Here is a 20,561-nt window from a genome sequence, read left to right as displayed (position 1 = left end):
CACTGTAAGTTAACCCACGACCTTCTGAGTAGGTAGTGTGCACTGTAAGTTAACCCACGACCTTCTGAGTAGGTAGTGTGCACTGTAAGTTAACCCACGACCTTCTGAGTAGGTAGTGTGCACTGTAAGTTAACCCACGACCTTCTGAGTAGGTAGTGTGCACTGTAAGTTAACCCACGACCTTCTGAGTAGGTAGTGTGCACTGTAAGTTAACCCACGACCTTCTGAGTAGGTAGTGTGCACTGTAAGTTAACCCACGACCTTCTGAGTAGGTAGTGTGCACTGTAAGTTAACCCACGACCTTCTGAGTAGGTAGTGTGCACTGTAAGTTAACCCACGACCTTCTGAGTAGGTAGTGTGCACTGTAAGTTAACCCACGACCTTCTGAGTAGGTAGTGTGCACTGTAAGTTAACCCACGACCTTCTGAGTAGGTAGTGTGCACTGTAAGTTAACCCACGACCTTCTGAGTAGGTAGTGTGTACTGTAAGTTAACCCACGACCTTCTGAGTAGGTAGTGTGCACTGTAAGTTAACCCACGACCTTCTGAGTAGGTAGTGTGCACTGTAAGTTAACCCACGACCTTCTGAGTAGGTAGTGTGCACTGTAACCCACGGCCTTCTGAGTAGGTAGTGTGCACTGTAAGTTAACCCACGACCTTCTGAGTAGGTAGTGTGCACTGTAAGTTAACCCACGACCTTCTGAGTAGGTAGTGTGCACTGTAAGTTAACCCACGACCTTCTGAGTAGGTAGTGTGCACTGTAAGTTAACCCACGACCTTCTGAGTAGGTAGTGTGCACTGTAAGTTAACCCACGACCTTCTGAGTAGGTAGTGTGCACTGTAAGTTAACCCACGACCTTCTGAGTAGGTAGTGTGCACTGTAAGTTAACCCACGACCTTCTGAGTAGGTAGTGTGCACTGTAAGTTAACCCACGACTTTCTGAGTAGGTAGTGTGCACTGTAAGTTAACCCACGACCTTCTGAGTAGGTAGTGTGCACTGTAAGTTAACCCACGACCTTTTGAGTAGGTAGTGTGCACTGTAAGTTAACCCACGACCTTCTGAGTAGGTAGTGTGTACTGTAAGTTAACCCACGACCTTCTGAGTAGGTAGTGTGTACTGTAAGTTAACCCACGACCTTCTGAGTAGGTAGTGTGCACTGTAAGTTAACCCACGACCTTCTGAGTAGGTAGTGTGCACTGTAAGTTAACCCACGACCTTCTGAGTAGGTAGTGTGCACTGTAAGTTAACCCACGACCTTCTGAGTAGGTAGTGTGCACTGTAACCCACGGCCTTCTGAGTAGGTAGTGTGCACTGTAAGTTAACCCACGACCTTCTGAGTAGGTAGTGTGCACTGTAAGTTAACCCACGACCTTCTGAGTAGGTAGTGTGCACTGTAAGTTAACCCACGACCTTCTGAGTAGGTAGTGTGCACTGTAAGTTAACCCACGACCTTCTGAGTAGGTAGTGTGCACTGTAAGTTAACCCACGACCTTCTGAGTAGGTAGTGTGTACTGTAAGTTAACCCACGACCTTCTGAGTAGGTAGTGTGCACTGTAAGTTAACCCACGACCTTCTGAGTAGGTAGTGTGCACTGTAAGTTAACCCACGACCTTCTGAGTAGGTAGTGTGCACTGTAACCCACGGCCTTCTGAGTAGGTAGTGTGCACTGTAAGTTAACCCACGACCTTCTGAGTAGGTAGTGTGCACTGTAAGTTAACCCACGACCTTCTGAGTAGGTAGTGTGCACTGTAAGTTAACCCACGACCTTCTGAGTAGGTAGTGTGCACTGTAAGTTAACCCACGACCTTCTGAGTAGGTAGTGTGCACTGTAAGTTAACCCACGACCTTCTGAGTAGGTAGTGTGCACTGTAAGTTAACCCACGACCTTCTGAGTAGGTAGTGTGCACTGTAAGTTAACCCACGACCTTCTGAGTAGGTAGTGTGTACTGTAAGTTAACCCACGACTTTCTGAGTAGGTAGTGTGCACTGTAAGTTAACCCACGACCTTCTGAGTAGGTAGTGTGCACTGTAAGTTAACCCACGACCTTTTGAGTAGGTAGTGTGCACTGTAAGTTAACCCACGACCTTCTGAGTAGGTAGTGTGTACTGTAAGTTAACCCACGACCTTCTGAGTAGGTAGTGTGTACTGTAAGTTAACCCACGACCTTCTGAGTAGGTAGTGTGCACTGTAAGTTAACCCACGACCTTCTGAGTAGGTAGTGTGCACTGTAAGTTAACCCACGACCTTCTGAGTAGGTAGTGTGCACTGTAAGTTAACCCACGACCTTCTGAGTAGGTAGTGTGCACTGTAAGTTAGCCCACGACCTTCTGAGTAGGTAGTGTGCACTGTAAGTTAACCCACGACCTTCTGAGTAGGTAGTGTGCACTGTAAGTTAACCCACGACCTTTTGAGTAGGTAGTGTGTACTGTAAGTTAACCCACGACCTTCTGAGTAGGTAGTGTGCACTGTAAGTTAACCCACGACCTTCTGAGTAGGTAGTGTGCACTGTAAGTTAACCCACGACCTTCTGAGTAGGTAGTGTGTACTGTAAGTTAACCCACGACCTTCTGAGTAGGTAGTGTGCACTGTAAGTTAACCCACGACCTTCTGAGTAGGTAGTGTGCACTGTAAGTTAACCCACGACCTTCTGAGTAGGTAGTGTGCACTGTAAGTTAACCCACGACCTTCTGAGTAGGTAGTGTATACTTCCCTGTTTGTGTTATATTGTTATATCTGTTTATGCACTGTACCCAATCTGTGTGCGTGAATCGTCCCCTATTGCTCCTTGTGTGTATCGTCTGTACCCCTTTCGTTGTGTACACCATATTTGAGCATAGGCGTGCATAACATCTAGTCATCAAAGTGCACCTCCAATCATGGGTGCGCAGTTGAACGTCATCACAGCATGGTGCGCGCCCCTATACTGGAACGCGCCACCATGTGTATGCCGCCTGTGAACATCATCACAAAGGGCCATCGCAGGAGGTCAGCGAGGGTCACTGTTGTAGTCATAGCAACATACACAACATGGTGCGCGCCCATTCATAGGTGCACATCATTACGTGTGTAATTCGAACTAGTATATCTGACATCCATCCTGCGTTCCACTTAACTGGAACACATGTCAATCATCATTTGTCTGTTACATACGCAACAAATGAGCATAGCTGACAACGCTCAGTGTTAAGTATAGTAAGGGGTAATATTGAGATGAACTGATCACACAAAGTGTCTGTTTTATAATGATAATATGCACTATCTATCCTGCCGAGGAAATACTCACTTACAGCATTTTGCCCAGAGAATAATTATCTCTAATTAGCAAATTATGCATATGTATACCCAGTGATGTGAGGTCACTTCACTTATTTAAACAACATACAGACATACAGCAATAAACATATATAAACTACTGTATATACAATTTAAAAGAGCAATTGGTTTAACCATGTGGAGCATGTTCCAATAATTATATATTAGCATACAAATACATCTGGTTTCATGATTTTATATTGGCATCCCCAGAATTACTAGCGTTAAAGTGATAGTAGATCCCTATTGGACAAATCAGAAAGTCCATTCCATGGGAAGAATAGTGTCATGCGTTCACAAAAAACACCTCAAAAAATTGTACTCATCAAGGCCCCTTGGGCTAATATTATCCAGGGAATATATCCACCGGGCTTATTTCCATAAAAGTAACCTACTGTAGCGTGATCTCCACCCCTCTCCAGTATAGGCACGTGGTCAATGATGATACTTTTTAAAGATAAAAGTGCGTGTTGTTTATCCAAGAAGGGCAGCGCTACTGCTTGTCGCTAGATTTCGTTACCACAGCAGCTCTAATATTAGACCGATGTTTGACCGTTCTTTAAAGGAACAAACTATTTTCCCAACGGAGGTTAATCCGCATGGGCATATGAAAAGATATATCAAATGGTCCGATGAACAGGTCAATCTATATTTGATCTTAATTTCTCGACCACTGTGGGGATAATTGAAGAACTCACCGATGTTTATTGACTAGCAGGCGGTGCACCCCATGCATTTGTAGCAACCCATCCATGTGGGTCTCAACCACTGTTTATTTGCTGTATCCCTGAAATTCAGTGTTGTTCTCATAAACATGTCTCATAGCATCTGTCCTCGACAATAAGCTATCATCGGTCTTTTGTTGGTGACTGAATAGATCGTGTAACATCTCATCGAATGGCATTATAGTGCCTCATCACATCAGGAATATGTCATCGATAAAGCGATAGGTATATAATATTCTCACCATATACTCCTAAGATCTGTTTCTCTTCGTATTCCACCATAAAAATATTAGCGTAAACTGGGGCTTAGTTAGAGCCCATGGCGGTCCTTTTGCATTGTATATAGTGATTATTACCATGTAGGAAATGATTATTGGTAAGAACCTGTTCAATTAGAGTACAAATAAATTCAACTGTTTGTGTGTTGTGTTTAGCTCTTACCAATCTATTGGTAACCGCATCAATCCCTTCCATGAGCATTATTACCGCACATGGAAGGGATTGCTATGGTTACCAATAGATGTATAGGGATGAAACATCCATGTCCCTATGGTATCAATTTCCTTGATCTTCGACAAAAAGTCAGGAGTGTCACGGATATAGCTTGGGACAGATCTTACCACGGGCTGCAGTACCTGATCTACAAACTGTGCCATAGGTTGCATCAGAGACCCCCTGGCAGAGATGATGGGCCTACCAAGGGGTCTTACCAACCTTTTATGCACTTTGGCCAATGACTACAATACAGGACAGATGGGAGTATCAACCCTCAGAAATGCTGCTATCATTTCATCAATCCATCCTGATAAGGTGGGCTGAAGAATCAAAATATCCATCTCTTTCTAGGATACATAGGATTTTTGCTAGTCTGCTCATAAACTGACTGACATAAACTGACTCATCTGCTGTTGCCGTAAATCGAATAGGTGATTTGAGGGAGTTTAAAGTGTCCACCATTTAATGAAATTAATCACTATTACCCCTCCACAGCACAAAAATGTCATCAATGAATCTACGGAGGAATACTATATTGGCAGAGTACTAGTTTAAGATGTGTCCTTGATCATATCAATTCATAAATGTATTGGCATAAACCTTAGGTCCTGTGCCTGAATCAATGCCTTAGGTCCCGTATCTGACGATTGGATACTGGCCTCTATGGATGCATGCTTTCTTTATACTGTTATACCCCATAAAGAAGGCATTGCTGCAGTAGAGAGGGATGTATGATGGTCCACTCCACCTACTAACTTTATTTCATCTATGTTGACTTTGGTTTTGGAGATGAATCATTTCATATATCTGGGGGTGTCGGGGTTAAGTATTTGGGGCCATCCTGTCTGCCGCTGCAGGGCCACTCCTAGATGGGCCACGTGTTTGTGCCACCAACATGTGATGAAGCAGGGCCACTTCTAGATGGGCCACAAGTTTGTTCCACCCACTTGTGTTGATACAGGGCCACTCCTAGATGGGCCATGTGTTTGTGCCACCAACATGTGTTGATGCAGGGCCACTCCTAGATGGGCCACAAGTTTGTTCCACCCACTTGTCTTGATGCAGGGCCACTCCTAGATGGGCCATGTGTTTGTGCCGCCCACTTGTGTCACTTGACATTGTCATCCAGCTACCTCGGTGCAACCTTTTTCCCTAACAACAATATTGGGGGAGATTAAGACCTGCAGGCTGTGCTCCTCCGGCCGATGGTGGTGGACTACACATACGCATGTGAGATTATGCGCATGTGCAAACCCTGGCAGCATTCGCCTTCGGCTAATTTGTAATTTGTCAGGGTGCTCGCTGCGTGAGTGACCGGCAGGGAGCGCTCCGACGGGCCCGCCCAGTGTTTCATGGGTGTGCCCTTCAAAAATGGTGGAAACGCGCCCATCATATGACGTTAGCACCTCCCCCATCAACTCCGTGCAAGATAAAAGTATTGAATGGTTTTTCCTCTGTGCGGCCTCATGCGAGCGGATGTGTAGGCTACATATCCACACACATAGTATCACAGAGATTTGGATGGTGGGGGGGGGGTGTTTGTGTTTAGTGGGGCGGCATTTACCTAGGCAGCGGATATACAGATGTAGCGGGATTCATCTTTGCAGGGGATGGCGATGGCGACGCCAGCCGCCATCCCCTGCCCCGCGCCATCTGTATGCCGGAAGGGGACGCGCGCGCACCCTTCCGACGGTGCTGCCCTCGGTCGCCCGGTGCCCACACCGGGCGACCGCACCCCCCGCAGTGCCTCGGGTCCCCCCCAGCCCCCTCAAGTGGGAGGCGGACAGTATTGCGTCTGCCCCGCCGCGCGGATACTGAGACGCGCGTGCGTGGGAGACGCACGCGCGTCTCAGTCAGATGGAGCGCTGTGTTGCTGGCGGATCGCCAGCAGTATGCTGCTGGCGATTCGCCAGCAACACTAAGGCCGGCTCCATCTGTACACATAATAATAATAATAATAATAATAATAATAATAATAATAATAATAATAATTAATAACACCAATAATAATGCAGGAACAAAAAAAAATAATAATAAACTAAAAGAAATAATATAGATCCAAAATGATATCCTGCAAAGTGTCCGAGTGCGCACCCTAATAATATCTCCCTATAGGACATGGGCGTACCCCGAGTGCGCACCCTAATAATATCTCCCTATAGTACATGGGCGTACCCCGAGTGCGCACCCTAATAATATCTCCCTATAGTACATGGGCGTACCCCGAGTGCGCACCCTAATAATATCTCCCTATATTACATGGGCGTACCCCGAGTGCGCACCCTAATAATATCTCCCTATAGGACATGGGCGTACCCCGAGTGCGCACCCTAATAATATCTCCCTATAGTACATGGGCGTACCCCGAGTGCGCACCCTAATAATATCTCCCTATAGTACATGGGCGTACCCCGAGTGCGCACCCTAATAATATCTCCCTATAGGACATGGGCGTACCCCGAGTGCGCACCCTAATAATATCTCCCTATAGTACATGGGCGTACCCCGAGTGCGCACCCTAATAATATCTCCCTATAGTACATGGGCATACCCCGAGTGCGCACCCTAATAATATCTCCCTATAGGACATGGGCGTCCAATGGCGGTCTCTTACCTAACATGCGGGTTTTGCTGCTATAGCCGTTCTCTGTAAGTGCAGATATGATCCAGGCGAGGTACTGTGAGGACTGCTCCATCTGTCACAGAGATAGGGGCATTATTAGGTATATACACAGGGATATCCCGCACACCTGTCCTGTCCCGTAATGTCATACAGTTAGAAACGTCACATGGTTCCAATATTCACATCAGAAAAGTCAACATCTGGAACAAAGTTTGTGGATATAATGGGCCTGATTTACATCTGATTGCGATTACATCTGTGCGAGTGTTCGGAGCCCAGCAATCCGGTGAACGCCGTGCCAGAGTCCCCCCTGCCCTTGCGCACGACTGTGAATGCATTTACAGCCGCACACACGGGGAAATCCATTCACAATCACTCACCATCGAGTGGATTTCTCCCTGATCACAAGAAACGAGTCGAGATGTACTCTGCCCTGCGATCATTGTGGGGAGAAGGCGGCCGCTGCGGATGTCACCAGCCCCCCCCCAACGGAAGGGCAATGCCTGCATTTGCCATGAAACTTCCAGAAAATGCCGGCATTCCGCCCTCAAATGCCCGCCGCCTGTCAATCACTATGCGATTCAGGCCCGATTTCACCCGATTCGGATGGATCGGCCCAAATCGTATGTGCAGACATCCCGTCCGATAATAAATCTTATGTGCAGAATGAGGGCGGGCAGGTAGCTGTGTCAGGGGCAGATTTATTAAGCTTGGAGAAGAGATAAACTGGAGATAAAGCGGAGAAAAGGTAAAAGGAGATAAAGCACCAGCCAATCAGTTGTGTTTGAAAAGGACAGTTGGGAGCTGATTGGCTGGTGCTTTATCTACTTTTACCTTTTCTCCGCTTTTTCTCCAGTTTATCTCTTCTCCAAGCTTAATAAATCTGCCCCTCAGAGCTCTCAGCCAATCACTGGCTGTCCATTCATTTGTATGTGGGTGTTTTCTATGTACACCCACTGCTGCCCGGCTTCCCCTATGCTTCCGGCTCTCTGGTCGTCTCACCATCCAGAGCGTCCACTGCCTCTCTGCATCCCCCTGTGTGTCTGTCTGCTTGCCCCCCTAGGGTTATGCTGTATAGGGGAGGTTAGGGTTACTAGGGGGAGAGTGACGGTTAGGCTGTATGGGGGGAGGTTAGGGTTACTAGGGGGAGAGTTAGGGTTAGGCTGTATGGAGGGAGGTTAGGGTTACTAGGGGGAGAGTTAGGGTTAGGCTGTATGGGGGGAGGTTAGGGTTACTAGGGGGAGAGTTAGAGATAGGCTGTATGGGGGAGGTTAGGGTTACTAGGGGGAGAGTTAGGGTTAGGCTGTATGGGGGGAGGTTAGGGTTACTAGGGGGAGAGTTAGGGTTAGGCTGTATGGGGGGAGGTTAGGGTTACTAGGGGGAGAGTTAGGGTTAGGCTGTATGGGGGGAGGTTAGGGTTACTAGGGGGAGAGTTAGGGTTAGGCTGTATGGGGGGAGGTTAGGGTTACTAGGGGGAGAGTTAGAGATAGGCTGTATGGGGGGAGGTTAGGGTTACTAGGGGGAGAGTTATAGATAGGCTGTATGGGGGAGGTTAGGGTTACTAGGGGGATAGTTAGGGTTAGGCTGTATGGGGGGAGGTTAGGGTTACTAGGGGGAGAGTTAGAGATAGGCTGTATGTGGGAGGTTAGGGTTACTAGGGGGAGAGTTAGGGTTAGGCTGTATGGGGGAGGTTAGGGTTACTAGGGGGCTAGTTAGGGTTAGGCTGTATGGAGGGAGGTTAGGGTTACTAGGGGGAGAGTTAGGGTTAGGCTGTATGGGGGGAGGTTAGGGTTACTAGGGGGAGAGTTAGGGTTACAAGGGGGAAAGTTAGGGTTAGGCTGTATGGGGGAGGTTAGGGCTACTAGGGGGAGAGTTAGAGATAGGCTGTATGGAGGGAGGTTAGGGTTACTAGGGGGAGAGTTAGGGTAAGGCTGTATGGGGGAGGTTAGGGTTACTAGGGGGAGAGTTAGGGTTAGGCTGTATGGGGGGAGGTTAGGATTACTAGGGGGAGAGTTAGGGTTAGGCTGTATGGGGGGAGGTTAGGGTTACTAGGGGGAGAGTTAGTGTAAGGCTGTATTGGGGGAGGTTAGGATTACTACGGGGAGAGTTAGTGTAAGGCTGTATGAGGGAGGTTAGGGTTACTAGGGGGAGAGTTAGTGTAAGGCTGTATGGGGGAGGTTAGGGTTACAAGGGGGAGAGTTAGGGTTAGGCTGTATGGGGGAGGTTAGGGTTACTAGGGGGAGAGTTAGTGTAAGGCTGTATGGGGGGGAGGTTAGGGTTACTAGGGGGAGAGTTAGTGTAAGGCTGTATGGGGAGGTTAGGGTTACTAGGGGGAGAGTTAGTGTAAGGCTGTATGGGGGAGGTTAGGGTTACTAGGGGGAGAGTTAGGGTTAGGCTGTATGGGGGAGGTTAGGGTCACTAGGGGGAGAGTTAGTGTAAGGCTGTATGGAGGGAGGTTAGGGTTACTAGGGGGAGAGTTAGTGTAAGGCTGTATGGGGAAGGTTAGGGTTACTAGGGGGAGAGTTAGGGATAGGCTGTATGGGGGAGGTTAGGGTTACTAGGGGGAGAGTTAGTGTAAGGCTGTATGGGGGGAGGTTAGGGCTACTAGGGGGAGAGTTAGTGTAAGGCTGTATGGGGGAGGTTAGGGTTACTAGGGGGAGAGTTAGAGATAGGCTGTATGGGGGAGGTTAGGGTTACTAGGGGGAGAGTTAGAGATAGGCTGTATGGGGGAGGTTAGGGTTACTAGGGGGAGAGTTAGTGTAAGGCTGTATGGGGGAGGTTAGGGTTACAAGGGGGAGAGTTAGTGTAAGGCTGTATGGGGGAGGTTAGGGTTACTAGGGGGAGAGTTAGTGTAAGGCTGTATGGGGGAGGTTAGGGTTACTAGGGGGAGAGTTAGGGCTAGGCTGTATGGGGGGAATTTATGGTTACTAGGGGGAGAGTTAGGGCTAGCCTGTATGGGGGGTGGTCAGGTTACTAGGGGGAGAGTTAGGGTTACTAGGGGGCTAGTTAGGGTTAGGCTGTATGGGGGAGGTTAGGGTTACTAGGGGGAGAGTTAGGGCTAGACTGTATGGGGGGAGGTTAGGGTTACTAGGGGGGTAGTTAGTGTAAGGCTGTGTGGGGGAGGTTAGGGTTACTAGGGGGAGAGTTAGGGTTAGGCACTATGGGGGAGGTTAGGGTTACTAGGGGGAGAGTTAGGGCTATGCTGTATAGGGGGAATTTATGGTTACTAAGGGGAGATTTAGGGCTAGCCTGTAGGGGGGATGTCAGGGTTACTAGGGGGAGAGTTAGGGCTAGCCTGCATGGGGGAGGTTAGGGTTATTAGGGGGAGAGTAAGAGTTAGGATGTATGGGGGGAGGTTAGGATTACTAGGGGGAGAGTTAGGGCTAGGATGTATGGGGGGAGGTCAGGGTTACTAGGGGGAGAGTTAGGGTTACTAGGGGGAGAGTTAGGGCTAGCCTGTATGGGGGAGGTTAGGGTTACTAGGGGGAGAGTTAGGGCTAGCCTGTATGGGGGGAGGTTAGGGTTACTAGGGGGAGAGTTAGGGTTAGGCTGTATGGGGGAGGTTATGGTTACTAGGGGGAGAGTTAGGGTTAGGCACTATGGGGGGAATTTATGGTTACTAAGGGGAGATTTAGGGCTAGCCTGTAGGGGGGATGTCAGGGTTACTAGAGGGAGAGTTAGGGTTACTAGGGGGAGAGTTAGGGCTAGCCTGCATGGGGGAGGTTAGGGTTATTAGGGGGAGAGTAAGAGTTAGGATGTATGGGGGGAATTTATGGTTACTAGGGGGAGATTTAGGGCTAGCCTGTATGGGAGGAGGTCAGGTTTACTAGGGGGAGAGTTAGGCACTATGGGGGAGGTTAGGGTTACTAGGGGGAGAGTTACTGTAAGGCTGTATGGGGAAGGTTAGGATTACTAGGGGGAGAGTTAGGGCTAGGCTGTATGGGGGGAATTTATGGTTACTAGGGAGAGATTTAGGGCTAGCCTGTATGGGGGAGGTTAGGATTACTATGGGTAGAGTTAGGGCTAGGCTGTATGGGGGGATTTATGGTTACTAGGGGGAGATTTAGGGCTAGCCTGTATGGGGGGGATGTCAGGGTTACTAGGGGGAGAGTTAGGGTTACTAGGGGGAGAGTTAGGGCTAGCCTGCATGGGGGAGGTTGGGGTTACTAGGGGGAGAGTAAGGGTTAGGATGTATGGGGGGAGGTTAGGATTACTAGGGGGAGAGTTAGGGCTAGGATGTATGGGGGGAGGTCAGGGTTACTAGGGGGAGAGTTAGGGTTACTAGTGGGAGAGTTAGGGCTAGCCTGTATGGGGAAGGTTAGGGTTACTAGGGGGAGAGTTAGGGCTAGCCTGTATGGGGGGAGGTTAGGGTTACTAGGGGGGAAGTTAGTGTAAGGCTGTGTGGGGGAGGTTAGGGTTACTAGGGGGAGAGTTAGGGTTAGGCACTATGGGGGAGGTAAGGGTTACTAGGGGGAGAGTTAGGGCTATGCTGTATGGGGAAGGTCAGGGTTACTAGGGGGAGAGTTAGGGCTAGGCTGTATGGGGCCAATTTATGGTTACTAAGGGGAGATTTAGGGCTAGCCTGTAGGGGGGATGTCAGGGTTACTAGGGGGAGAGTTAGGGTTACTAGGGGGAGAGTTAGGGCTAGCCTGCATGGGCGAGGTTAGGGTTATTAGGGGGAGAGTAAGAGTTAGGATGTATGGGGGGAGGTTAGGATTACTAGGGGGAGAGTTAGGGCTAGGCTGTATGGGGGGAATTTATGGTTACTAGGGGGAGAGTTAGGGCTAGCCTGTATGGGAGGAGGTCAGGTTTACTAGGGGGAGAGTTAGGCACTATGGGGGAGGTTAGGGTTACTAGGGGGAGAGTTAGGGCTAGCCTGTATCGGGGGAGGTTAGGGTTATAAGGGGGAGAGTTAGGGCTAGGCTGTATGGGGGAGGTTAGGATTACTAGGAGGAGAGTTAGGGTTAGGCTGTATGGGGGAGGTTAGGGTTATTAGGGGGAGAGTTAGGGCTAGGATGTATGGGGGAGGTTAGGATTACTAGGAGGAGAGTTAGGGTTAGGCTGTATGGGGGAGGTTAGGGTTACTAGGGGGAGAGTTAGGGCTAGGCTGTATGGGGGAGGTTAGGGTTACTAGTTGGAGAGTTAGGGTTAGGCTGTATGGGGGGAGATTAGGGTTACTAGGGGGAGAGTTAGGGCTAGGCTGTATGGAGTGAGGTTAGGGTTACTAGGGGGAGAGTTAGTGTTAGGCTGTATGAGGGAGGTTAGGGTTACAAGAGGGAGAGTTAGGGTTAGGCTGTATGAGGGAGGTTAGGGTTACAAGGGGGAGAGTTAGGGTTAGGCTGTATGGGGGATGTTAGGGTTACTAGGAGGATAGTTAGGGTAAGGCTGTATGGGGGGAGGTTAGGATTACTAGGGGGAGAGTTAGGGCTAGCCTGTATGGGGGGAGGTTAGGGTTGCTAGGGGGAGAGTTAGGGCTAGCCTGTATTGGGGGAGGTTAGGGTTACTAGGGGGAGAGTTAGGGTTAGGCTGTATGGGGGGAATTTATGGTTACTAGAGGGAGAGTTAGGGCTAGGCTGTATGGGGGAGGTTAGGGTTACTAGGGGGAGAGTTAGGGTTAGGCTGTATGGGGGGAGATTAGGGTTACTAGGAGGAGAGTTAGGGTTAGGCTGTATGGGGAGACGATAGGGTTTCTAGGGGGAGAGTTAGGGTTAGGCTGTATGAGGGAGGTTAGGGTTACTAGGGGGAGAGTAAGGGTTAGGATGTATGGGGGGAGGTTAGGATTACTAGGAGGAAAGTTAGGGCTAGGCTGTATGGGGGGCATTTATGGTTACAAGGGGGAGAGTTAGGGCTAGCCTGTATGGGGGGAGGTTAGGGTTACTAGGAGGAGAGTTAGGGTTAGGCTGTATGGGGGATGTTAGGGTAACTAGGGGGAGAGTTAGGGCTAGGCTGTATGGGGAGAATTTATTGTTACTAGGGGGAGAGTTAGGGCTAGCCTGTATAAGGGGGGAGGTTAGGGTTGCTAGGTGGAGAGTTAGGGCTAGCCTGTATCGGGGGAGGTTAGGGTTACTAGGGGGAGAGTTAGGGTTAGGCTGTATGGGGGGAATTTATGGTTACTAGGGGGAGAGTTAGGGTTAGGCTGTATGGGGGGAATGTATGGTTACTAGGGGGAGAGTTAGTGCTAGGCTGTATGGGGGGAGGTTAGGGTTACTAGGGGGAGAGTTAGGGTTAGGCTGTATGGGGGGAGGTTATGGTTACTAGGGGGAGAGTTAGTGCTAGGCTGTATGGCGGAGGTTAGGGCTACTAGTTGGAGAGTTAGTGCTAGCCTGTATGGGGGGAGGTTAGAGTTACTAGGAGGATAGTTAGGGTTAGGCTGTATGGGGAGACAATAGGGTTACTAGAGGTACATTTGAGGTTGGGTTGTTTGAGGAGAGTTACGTTTACTAGGTGGACAGTTAGGGTTATGCTGTATGGGGGGAGGTTATAGTCACCAGGGCGAGAGTTAGAGAGATATTAAATACATTTTAAAGTATCTCATTTCATTGATACAGTTTCCTTAAACAGTTAGCCTCAATAGACACAGCGCTACCCCCACTGGAATCGGGTATCTTTTTGTTGAAAACTCACTTACTCTCAATGTTATAGACACAGTAGTGAGGGAAACGGGATGGAACTGAGTTACACCCACTGCCTGAACAGTAATTACCCTTGGCCAGCACTTGTCGAGGGGTTGATGCTTGTTTTGATATTATTAGCCCAATATGTACTAGAAAATGCTAAAGATTTTGTAAGTACTGTACCACATGGCACCTTGCATGGAGTTTAAATGGGTAGGACATGCACGTACTGCTCTGTGAGCTATCCTGCTTAGCAATTATGTGCACAGAATGAAAAATAAGATAGTGGCTTTTAATTATTCTATTAAATTGACTCATCTAATGAGGTATTTTAATCAATGAAAAATATAATATTAGAAGAGGCAGTCTTTACTGTGCCTTGGGCACCCTCATCTGTAAATTAGCCCCCGACAATAATTACGGAACGGGTAAGAACCAGAGCGGACTCTGGAACACTGAAGGGGAAAGATTCAATGCGTTAACCTTTGCCATTCAAGAGCTTGTAGTGTCCTCTCCGGTTGGTGGGGGGCACAGAGGAGGGACTGCTAACAGCCTCTCTGTAAGGTCGGGGGATGTAGTAATAACCAGAATTGCAAAGGTTCCATTTGAAGGTTTTGTTCATCATTGTTGCTTATTGGTGATAGAGGTTCAACTCCAATGTTTCTTTATGATTGGTAATGTCATGGAAATCAGTGGGAATACTGATTGATGTTGATAACAAGAGTTATGGTAGACCTTTCTTGGGTTAACTTGCTTTCTTCGAGGTTCATGGTACCCACAGGGTGACATCGGGGGTTGGATGCAGTTCAGAGGACCGTGGCACCAACCAGAAAAGCTTTCCGGTTTCCCAGGATGCACAGCTCCTCTCCCATAGAACCCCACCTCCATGCCAAGCTCATCATTTTTTTTAGCCAGCCAATAGCGGAGACGGAAGAAGATAGACAAGAGCATGACAGTGCACTTACTCACACATACATAGAGTGAAGGACGACCTGGCTTAGGTTATGGAAGTCACAATTTGTGTATCACAAAGTAATACCTCAGGCTTAATTAAGGGTGGGTGCCTCAAAGAGAGAGAGTTAACCCAAGGTAGGTCTACCATAACTCTTGTTTTCTTTGGGTTCTATGGTCCACAGGTTGACATCGGGGATGTCCAAAAGCAGTACTCAAGGGAGGGTACCTGCCTGAGGTGTCAGAAGGACCCGAGGACTAAAGGAAGCATCCTGGGAGGTGAACTTCTCAAATGCATAGAACTTTGTGAAGGTATGAACAGATGACCACGTTGCAGCCTTGCACAGTTGTTCAGAGGATGCCCTGCGGCATGCCGCCCATGATGGACCTACCAATCTGGTAAAATGTGCATTTACTGACAATGGTAGAGGGAGATTAGCTTGCAGAATGACCATACAAATCCAGTGACCAACCGTTTGTTTGCTTGCTGGCCAGCCCTTTTTGTGAAAACCATATAGTACAAAGTGGGAGTCTGATTTCCTGATGGAGGCAGTGCGGTCCAGATATATAGTTAGAGCCCTAACTACATCCAAGGAGCGTTCAGCCAGACAGAGAACATCCAAATTAAACGCGGGGACCACTATCTCCTGATTTATGTGAAACGTGGAGACTAGTTTGGGCAGGTGGGAAGCTCACCATTCTTAGCACCGCCCTATCCGATATGCGTCTGGCAGATGCAATTGCCAAAAGGAACACAGTCTTAGCTGTAAACCACTTATATTCTACAGAGCAAAGTGGTTCGAAGGGAGGCTTGGCCAGAGCCTGTAACATCAGGGACAAGTCCCATGGTGTCGTTGGAGGAGCATATGGTGTTTGTGTATGTATGACACCCTAGATGAAAGTACATATATTTGAAATAAAAGTAATCTTCCCTTGAAACTAGATGGACAGAGCCGAGATATGCACCTTAAGCGAGGCTAACCTTAAACCTATACCTAATCCCCTCTGTAGAAAAGTAAGGACTCTAGCAGTTTTGACCACTTTTGTGTCATACTTGTAGGAAGTGTGCCAGACCCTTCCCGCAAGACCCTGTAGTAAATCCTTGCCAATGCAGGTTTATGTGCTTTGATCACTGTTTGTATATCCGTTGCAGAAAAACCTTTCTCAATTAGTATGGCAGTTTCAAGCACCATGCCGTCAAAGACAGGTGCGGAAGGTCTGGGTGTAGACAAGGACCCTGACTGAGCAGGTTTGGTCATAGTGGCACCTTGAACGGCTGATGTACTGACAGCTGTTGTACGTCTACATACCAATTGACGTTGAAGCCAGGCGGGGGTTGTCAGAATGTGATCCCTGCCTTCTTGTTTGAATTTCCGAATTACTCTGGGTATCATAGACACCGGATGAAAAACATAGAGAAGATGAAAGTTCCATGGAACTGACAGAGCATCCACGAAGCTGGCTTGAGGATACCTGGACCACGACCCGTACACTATCGTTTTGTTGTTGCGACAGGACGCCATGAGATCCACATCTGGAAGGCCCCAATGGCTCACCAGGAGGGAGAAGACTTCTGGGTGGAGTGACCACTCCACCGATGAACGTCTTCCCACTTTAGAATTCCTAGTATGAACGCTGCCAACAGTGCCAGTAGCTGTTGTTCCACCCAAGTTAGGATTTTGACACTTCTCGCATGGCTCCTGCGCTGCAGGTGCCCCCTGATGGTTTATGTATACCACTGTTGTGGTGTTGTCTGACCTGACTTTTACCGATTAGCCTTCAAGGAGATCCTGTGAGCAAATGAGAGCGTTGTACACTGCTCAAAGCTCCAGGACATTGATGGACAGGCCTGTTTCCAGCTTGGACCATATGCCTTGCAACAACCGGGATTCTACTACTACTCCCCAGCCTCTTAGGCTGGTGTTGGTAGTGAGGAGAATCCAATCTGTGAACCAGAAAGGACATCCATGGTTCAAGTGAGGCATTTGTAGCCACCACTGGAGTGATATCTGAACCTCTGGAGTCAGTGCCATGAACGTGGTCCTTATGCACTGATGTTGTCCGCCCCATCTCCAAAGGATCAGGCGTTGCAGGGGGAGTGAAATTGTGCCCACTTGACCATAAGTAATGTTGATACCATTAGGTCCAGGATTTGCATTGCCAGATGGATGGATACTTTGGGTCTCTGTAAGAAGAGGCGTATACTTTGTTGTAGAGATTGACACTTGTCCCCTGGTAGGAACAATCTCTGTGTCTGGGAGTCTAGACTAGCACCCAGGTGCCGCATCTGATGTGACTGAGTGAGGGAGGACTTCTCCCAATTGAGGAGCCAACCGTGCTGTTGGAGAACAGCAATCGTTGTTTGTAGATGTGCTAATAGCACTACCGGTGACTTTGCTATGAGGAGCAAATCGTCCAAGTAGGAAAATACTCTGATCCCCTGGAGATGCAGATATGCCGCCATTACTGCCATCACCTTGGTAAACACCCATGGGGCAGTGGTCAAGCCGAATGGAATGGCCTGGAATTAAAAATGCCGGAACATAATCGCAAATTGGAGAAATCTCTGGTGTGAAGAAAGTATGGGTACATGTAGATATGCATCCCGTACATCCAGGGAGACCATGTAATCCCCCTGTTCTAATGCTAGAACTATTGTCCTCAGGGTTTCCATGCAGAATTTTGGCACCCTCACAAATTTGTTGAGTGCCTTAAAATTTAGTATGGGCCTGTAAGTCCTGTTTGGTTTTGGGACTAGAAACAGGGTAGAGTAAAAACCTATCCCTCGCTGGTGTTGAGGGACTGGTATAATCACCTGAGACCACAACAGGGAGGCCAATATTTACAATAATTGTTCCGCTTTTTGCGGATTGTGAGGGAGGCCTGTACAAAATAACTTTTGTGGGGGGTTCTTTTGAGCGAGATGGAGTATCCCCTTGACACAACTTCTCTTGCCCAGGTGAGCCACTGCTGTGTGAAGAGTAGAAGACTGCATCCCACTTTGGGGTCCCCCAGTGGGAGGCCCACCCCATCATGCTGCAGGTTTGTCTGGTTTGGCTGGGGGTTGTCTAGTGGCCCAGGCTTGGGTTGAAGTGTGAGGAAAGGACTGGCCACTCGCTTTACCTTGGGGAAGAAAGGACTGAAAAGGTGTAGTTTTAGGTCTCCAAGGGAGAGCGGAGGGAAGGCATGCAGTCTTAGCTGCTGACAGGGAGGCTACAATTTTATTGAGCTCTTCCCCAAACAAAACATCCCCCTTAAATGGTAACATTTCTAGTGTCTTTTTAGACTATAGGTCAGCCTTCCAGGGCCATAGCCACAGGATATGACGTGCCAATACAGAGTTAGAAACATAGAAACATAGAATTTGACGGCAGATAAGAACTACTTGGCCCATCTAGTCTGCCCCTTTTTTAAACATGTTACCTCAAACCATATTTGATCCTTATTTTTTTGTAAGGATATCAATATGCCTATCCCAAGCATGTTTAAATTGTACTACTGTATTTGCCTCTACCACCTCTGATGGGAGGCTATTCCACTTATCTACTACTCTTTCTGTGAAGTAATTCTTCCTCAAATTTCCCCTGAATCTTCCTCCCTCTAGTTTCAGTGCATGTCCTCGTGTTCTGCTGCTCCTCTTCCTGTGAAGAATGTCTCCCACCTGTACCTTGTTAAAGCCCTTGATATATTTGAAAGTTTCTATTATGTCCCCCCTTTCCCTTCTCTGCTCTAAAGTATACATATTAAGATATTTTAGTCTTTCCTGGTCCGTTTTGTGATGTAGGCCATGCACCATTTTAGTTGCCCTTCTTTGTACAGTCTCTAATGTATTTATATCCTTCTGGAGATATGGCCTCCAGAACTGAACACAGTACTCTAGGTGAGGTCGTACCAATGACCTATACAGTGGCATTATTACTTCTTTCTTTCTACTACTGATACCTCTCCCTATGCAACCAAGCATCTGACTTGCCTTCTTCATTGCTTTGTTACATTGCCTACCTGCCTTTAAGTCCCCTGAAATAGTGACACCTAGATCCCTCTCTTCCTCAGTAGTTTCCATTATAGTGCCATTTATACTATATTGAGTCTTTGGATTTCTGAGACCCAAGTGCATGATTTTGCATTTTTTGGCATTAAACTGTAGTTGCCATTCTCTTGACCATTTCTCTAATCTGCCTAGATCCTCAATCATTTGTTTTACCCCTCCTGGTGTGTCTACCCTGTTGCATACCTTTGTGTCATCTGCAAAAAGGCACATTTTACCCTCAATTCAATTTGCAATATCACCAATAAAGATATTAAAAAGCACTGGTCCAAGTACAGATCCCTGGGGTACTCCACTTGTAACCTTTCCCTCCTTTGACTTTACTCCGTTTACTACAACTCTCTGTTTTCTGTCCTGCAACCATGAGTTTGCAAATGCCTGTGCTGCTAGGACTCCTGCGTCAGACAATGCCTCCATTATATATATTACGGCCTGCTTAATATGAGACACACACAGTCTGGCATCTTCCGATGTATCAATGGGTAATTCATCTGCCACAACCAGGAGCCATGGCAGAATAGCCTTTGCGGCCCAGGTCGTAGCCACAGTAGGTCTCACAGAGAGCCTTACCTGTCCCTGTGCTCCGGCCATGCTGTCGGAGGTTAGCGGTGTCCGGCGGTGCTAGGCACTGGGCTCCACCTCGCCGAATACCCCTCTTGACCACGGTCATGGGGAAGTTTCGGCACCAGCAGGGGGATGGCGCTGCCGCGCTGTCGTCAGTGTGACTGACAGCGCAGGCAGCCCAGCAGCGGTAACGTTGCACAGTGTAAAAACATACCTGCTGAAAATAAAGGTGCTCCTGCTTCCTGCTGGCACCAACAAAAAACTGATGAGCAAGGCATGGAGGCGGGGTTATATGCGAGAGGTGCCGTGATTCCTGGGAACCCTGAAAGCTTTGCTGATTGGTGCCACGGTCCTCAGAACTGCCTACAACCCCAATGTCACCCCTTGGGACCATGGAACCCGAAGGAGGAAATACACGTTATTTTGTATATGTGATATAGGTGGCAGAAGTGAGATCTCTTTGAGATGTTTAATAGATGACTGTTATATATAGATTGTTACTCTTAGTATGAACCTCAGGAAAGTGTCAGGAGAGGATCAGAAGCCTCTGTCAGGTGCAGATGCACAACATGAGCAGTCTATAAATGGCAGGTCATTGTCTCACCTGCTCCTCTAGCGCTGACAGCCGTCCATCAAGCTGGTGACCGTCGCCCCCTTTCTCCATCTGTAACAGACGTAGCACTGCAGACACACTGCATGGGGGGACAGAATGGAAACATTATAGATTAGTAACTATACTAACCACATGCATTACATCTAGATCCCCCTGGCACTAGCACCACCAGGTGGCCAGCAAATCAGGCTTCCATAGTGCTGGACGTCCACTAATATTTGTAGCGCAGATCTATCAGCTTTCTATATGGTTGTGTTATAATAATTATTGTATTTATATAGTACTTTTTCTCCAATAGGACTCAAGGTGCTTTACAGATAGAATAAATGTAATACAGTACAGGAATATTGAAGTACAGAAAAACTTTTCATAAACAATACTAAAGGGAATGAAAGAAATTCTTGAGTAAACAGGAAAGTCTTGAGTCTGTTTTAACAAAGATGTTGCAATAACAAAGAGGCAAAAGGACGTGGAGATTTACCTCTCGGCCGTTCCCTTCACCAGATTTTCCTGACTCTGCTCATTCTGCTGCTGCTGCATTTGTTGGTAGTTGTCCTTCATGTAAGATTCCCAGGACAGTAGCGATGACTCCTGACCTTCATCCAGCACACGTA

General features: G+C 48.0%; 1 protein-coding gene across 1 annotated transcript in view; it reads right to left on the bottom strand.

Annotated features, from left to right (window-relative positions):
* LOC146058640 (transient receptor potential cation channel subfamily M member 2-like) overlaps nucleotides 1-20,561 on the bottom strand; it is a 561,103-nt gene that overhangs the window by 301,641 nt on the left and 238,901 nt on the right. Inside the window, exons 18-20 of the mRNA XM_083170913.1 lie at nucleotides 20,429-20,557; nucleotides 19,939-20,026; nucleotides 7,149-7,230 (exon numbers count right to left, since the gene is read on the bottom strand). Coding sequence (XP_083027039.1) covers nucleotides 7,149-7,230; nucleotides 19,939-20,026; nucleotides 20,429-20,557 — 299 coding nt within the window. The remainder of the gene's footprint in view (nucleotides 1-7,148; nucleotides 7,231-19,938; nucleotides 20,027-20,428; nucleotides 20,558-20,561) is intronic.

This window comes from Crinia signifera, chromosome 2 (genome assembly GCF_055691185.1).
Source record: "Crinia signifera chromosome 2, ASM5569118v1, whole genome shotgun sequence".
Classification (NCBI taxonomy): domain Eukaryota; kingdom Metazoa; phylum Chordata; class Amphibia; order Anura; family Myobatrachidae; genus Crinia; species Crinia signifera.
Note: the sequence above shows the minus strand (reverse complement) of the source record. Positions and strands in the feature narration are given on the sequence as shown.